Consider the following 4,911-nt stretch of genomic DNA (forward strand, 5'->3'; position numbering starts at 1 on the left):
ATCAACAAGATGTGCAGTCCTCACATCAGAGACTAAGGCGGCTGTTGAGACTGTAAGTGAAGTAAGAATGGCAACCAGAGCACTAATGCCTAAAATTAAAGTTGCAACAAAACGCTTTGGTCTAATTAGCTCATTAACTCTCTTAAGCATTTGTAAGGCTACATCGTCAAACCAAATATCATCTTTTAAATCTAAAAGAAGGAAAACATAAGTAGGTACTTGTAAGAACAAAATAACTGAATAATTTTTAATTGAGATAGGATCAACACAATTAGTTAGAATACATTTGGAACAGCTGACCTGGTAAGATCATTTTACTTTAATAATTTTTAAATCTGAGGACTGTCCAACCATAACGATAGTTTAGGGAAGATCTAATTGCCAAAGGAGTGCTCTTATATTCCTTAGGCTTTTTTAAAAGAACCATATTAGTTGAAGCAAAAAGTCTAAATAATCCTGAAAAAACATTAGAAAAATTATGTGAAAGAGAATGACTGACATAAATTGGTTCCACCCATCCTGCAGTGAACCATCTATTAACAGACTCATTTGTAAATGTATCAGGCCTATATCCATGAAAGAGCTGTAACTCACTAATTGTTTCCTATAATCATAAAATGGAGAGGCTATGGAATAATCATAAATTTTTTCTTGAGTTTTCCAAGGATCATGTACTGAAGCCCAAAAACTAAACCCACATTTAAGCCATCTTGGACTATCAACTGAAAGCAAGGATACCCACAATTTATCACTGTCCCAATGTTCTTGTCGACATTCTTTCAGAGGCATATTTTCTTTTGGCCTTATAAAAGTTTCATTATAATTAGAATACCCCAAAATCATTATTGAAAGCTCCCATGTTAATCTTTTATGATTCGGGAGTGGGGGCAACAGGATCTATCTGGATCATCAGAAAGAAAAGTTCTATAACTAATGGGAAGGCAACCCATGGTGGGGGTGTGTGTTCCCTTTAAATTAAAACAGATTGGGGCAGAGTCTGGCATTCCCTCATATTTAATTTCAGAGGAAGTCAAATGGGGAAAAAAGTCAGCGTGTCCCCCTAGCAGCTCAGTATTATTAGTCATGACCCTGATATGCAGCACATTATCTCTCCAACCCATGGGATGAAGAAGTGAAGGATGGGGAACATAGGCACAAAATGAGGTTGCAGAGGCACAGCATACCTGCATAGAAACCACAGCAAGCATAGCAAGAAACATATTTTCTGCTGATGGTGGTTTCCCGGTATCAGAGATTATTTGTTGTGCTCTCTGGGTAAGTTTCTTCAGTTGTCCTCAAGTGGGTGGATCTATCCCTGTGGTAGATGACAGTTCAGGAGGAGCCAAAGACACCTGTGAAGAAGAGAGACCAAGCTTCTTCATTTTCTTCATTACTTCTTTTGCCCTCTTTTTCTTCTGGGTTCTCAATAGATGTTTTCTGGTGGAAGGGTTGAATAAGTCTGTCTGGGAACCAGATTGAGATCTCTGCATCCTGTGGAAAAACACATGCATATCCTCTTCCCAAGGCGATTAACACTCTTTCCCGGTGCCTGTTAAAAGATCCTTCCACATTACTAAAGGAAGAACAGTCTGCTGTAGGGGAACCCAATGCTTTCGCATAAAGCCTTTTGCATAAAATAATCTGTATTAAGATGATTAATGGTAAATAAAGCATGGCTTAATCATTGATGAGGTGAGTAGTAATGACCACTAGATTTTAATCTCTGAAGTTGTACCTTAAGATTTTGATGAGTCCTTTCTATGATAGCCTGACCTTGGGGGTTATACGGAATTCCTGCTGTATGCTTATATGCCCCATTGAATGACCTTGGGGGTTATATGGAATTCCTGTTATATGTTCTATACCCATTGAAGGCAAAACTTTGCAAAAGCTTGAGAAATATAAGCTGGAGCATTATCAGTTTTAATTCTTTTTGGCACACCTAAGGAGGAGATGCATATAATAAGATATTGTATGACATCTTTCACAGCCTCTCCAGTTCTAGCAGTAGCCATACCACATGAGAATAGGTATCTACAATAACATGTACACAGGCCAAATTTCCAAATTCCGGGATATGAGTTACATCCATTTGCCACAAAACTTGAGGATTAAGGCCTCTTGGGTTAACTCCAATTTTTAATAAATGATATACATCGAGACAATTTTTGCAATCCTTCACAATGTGTCTAGCCTGTTCTTGTGTCAAATTGAACATCCTTCTCAAGGTCAGTGCATTCTGATGATGTAAAGCATGACTCTCCAATGCTTGTTCAAACACACTAGCAATCAAGTGATCCTTCGTTAATAAATCTGCCATTGCATTTCCTGAAGCCAATGGACCTGGCAGGCCAGTATGTCCTCTGATATGTCCTATAAAATTTTTTTCTTTTTCTTGATTGAATTATATTTTGCAACTGAAGCAAGAGTGATATAATTGTGCAATTTCCAGATATAAGAGCTGTCTCTATATCAGAAAATAAACGAACTACATATTTTGAAACTGTATAAAGGTTAAACTCTTCAGGTAGGTGTTCAAGGGCAGTAACAACTGCAATAATTTCCGCCTGCTGTGCAGAAGTTTCTTTTGCCGTTTTAATAATTACAGGTCTATCTTTTATATAAACAGCTGAGGTTCCATTAGATGACCCATCTGTAAATACCAAGAGGGCATCAGAAATAGGTTCCAATGTTATTTTAGAAGGAAAAATTATTTCTGTTTCTTCTACAAACTTTAATATAGGGTGTTGAGGTACATGATATTTAATTTGTCCCATATAATGAGCTAATGCTATTCCCCAATCATCCACAATTTGAAGTAAATACTCCAATTGCTCCTTATTGTAGGGAATAACAATTTCGTGCATTTTTTTGCCAAATAATTCCCTGGATCTTATCCTCCCTTTAATAATTAATTGACTACATATAAAAGGATAAGTAGATACTATTTTTACTTGAGTATGAGGGAGATAAGTCCATTCTAGCACACCTTCTTGCCATAAACATGCAGTAGGGTGTAAGATGTTTTAAGTATAATAAGAGATGATGGTTTTAAATAATTTATTTGTTTTACCTTTGCATCTTGCATCTTTTGTTCTATCAATTCTAGTTGTTCTGGGATTGGGATCTCCTTTAAGAATTTCAAATAAATGATGGAACTGTCCTGTGGTAATTTTTAAATAAGGTCTAATCCAATTAATATTTCCCAATAATTTTTGAAAATCATTGTTTTTATCAATCCTAAGTTGCAATTTTTGAGATATGATATATTCATTATGAATTGTTTTTCCCAAATAATTTATTGGCCTGTTATCCTGATTTTATCAGGGGCGATAATTAGTCCATGCTGGGTTAATACCTCAATTATATTTTTTAAAATTAATTCAGTTAAATCCTTTGTTTTTTCTGCTATAAGAATATCAACCATATAATATAAAATAAAAGCCTTTTAATACTTAGCCCTAATGGATTCTTTATACCTTGGGGGAGAACCTTCCACTGATACCTTTGAAATGGCCTTTGAAAATTGACAAAGGGAATGCTGAAAGTAAATCTTTGTGTCTCTTCTGGCTGTAATTTTATAGTAAAAAGGTAATCCTTTAAATCTATAACTATAACATAATAACCTCTGGAACAGCTACGGGGGACGGGAGTCCTGGCTCTCAGTAACTGCTTTTCTCTTCCTCACCAAGCATTTCCCTATTATTTTGCATGATATCTGTTCCCGAAGATGATAAAATACAACCAAAATGTGGAGTACTTCTCAATGGCCATTTTAACTACAAAGTACATATCTAGACTTCACCTTTCAAAGTATTTAGCACAAGTCCAAGCTGTATTTAAAAGTGACCTGAAGCCTGGTGAAATGGCTCAGCAGGTTAAAAAGTGCTTGCAACACAAACCTGAGGATCTGAGTTCAAGCTTCAGAACTCAAGGTAGAGGAGAGAAACTGACCCCCAAAGGTGTCCTCTGACCTCACCATGTGTCCCACACTCAGGACTTAAAGGAACCTTCAAATTAAGAAGCCATATTTAGAATCAGTATGGAGAGAGGGACAGAGAGGCAGACTCCAGCCACGAGCCTACTTACTTCAGCCATGAGGTTAGTGTTACTGTCCATGTCCTGAAAACTTACTGAAGACCCTACCACCATCTTGGAAACTGAAAACAGCTTTTCATAACCACTTGAAAGCTTTAGAGTTTTATTCTTTTGTTTTTAAACTATTTTTCACATAGAAAGACTTAATATTTATGGCATCTGAAAGACTAATATTTATAAATTAAAACTGAAAGCATATTCCAGACCCCCACAGGCAATTCCTCCTTTCCTTTCATAAAGCATGAGGTTGATTATGCTTTCCTATCCCCTGCTTCCCCAGAGCCACATATGCATACTGCTCCTTCCAATCCCAAGGAAGCCATTAGCATCATCCTGTTTCCTGAGCAACCATGCCATCACTCCATTGGCTTGACAACACTTCAGTGTAAGAAAAAGCCCCATACACAGACAGTCTTCAGAATTTTCATTTCTGAGAAACCTTCTCTTTTGTGCTTTGACATTTTAAAAACTTTGCAATAAAGAAGCCTATACAGTCCTTGTTGGCCAGCCAAATCACGTCTTCCCTTCTGGCTTCTCCAAGAGAATCAGTGTCCCTGTTCTGCAGTGGTACAACAGATGGATCAAATCGCTGCAGCTGTTTCAATTGCTCCAATGTCAGGCCAGCTCCCACCATCCCTTCTCCTCCAATCTGTGGTTCCTTTTGGGAAGAAATGAGCAGAACTGGTTGACTATGCTACAATTAGTAAGTTGCTTCTATATAGCTTAAGAAAAGATAGACCGGTTATGAGTATGACCTCTTCCAGATTCTTTTTTTTTTTTTTTTTTTTTTTTTTTTTTAAGCTCAGCTCACTC

At 37.0% G+C, this 4,911-nt stretch overlaps 1 protein-coding gene across 1 annotated transcript in view; it reads right to left on the reverse strand.

Annotated features, from left to right (window-relative positions):
• Positions 1-398: 398 nt before the first annotated feature.
• The window catches only part of Nsun6 (NOP2/Sun RNA methyltransferase 6), a 60,028-nt gene continuing 55,515 nt past the window's right edge, over positions 399-4,911 (reverse strand). The window contains exon 11 of the mRNA XM_021195103.2: positions 399-4,756. Within this exon, the coding sequence (XP_021050762.1) occupies positions 4,523-4,756 (234 nt within the window). The 3' untranslated portion in view covers positions 399-4,522. The remainder of the gene's footprint in view (positions 4,757-4,911) is intronic.

The sequence above is a fragment of the Mus pahari genome, chromosome 3, assembly GCF_900095145.1.
Source record: "Mus pahari chromosome 3, PAHARI_EIJ_v1.1, whole genome shotgun sequence".
In the NCBI taxonomy this organism is placed as follows: Eukaryota; Metazoa; Chordata; class Mammalia; order Rodentia; family Muridae; genus Mus; species Mus pahari.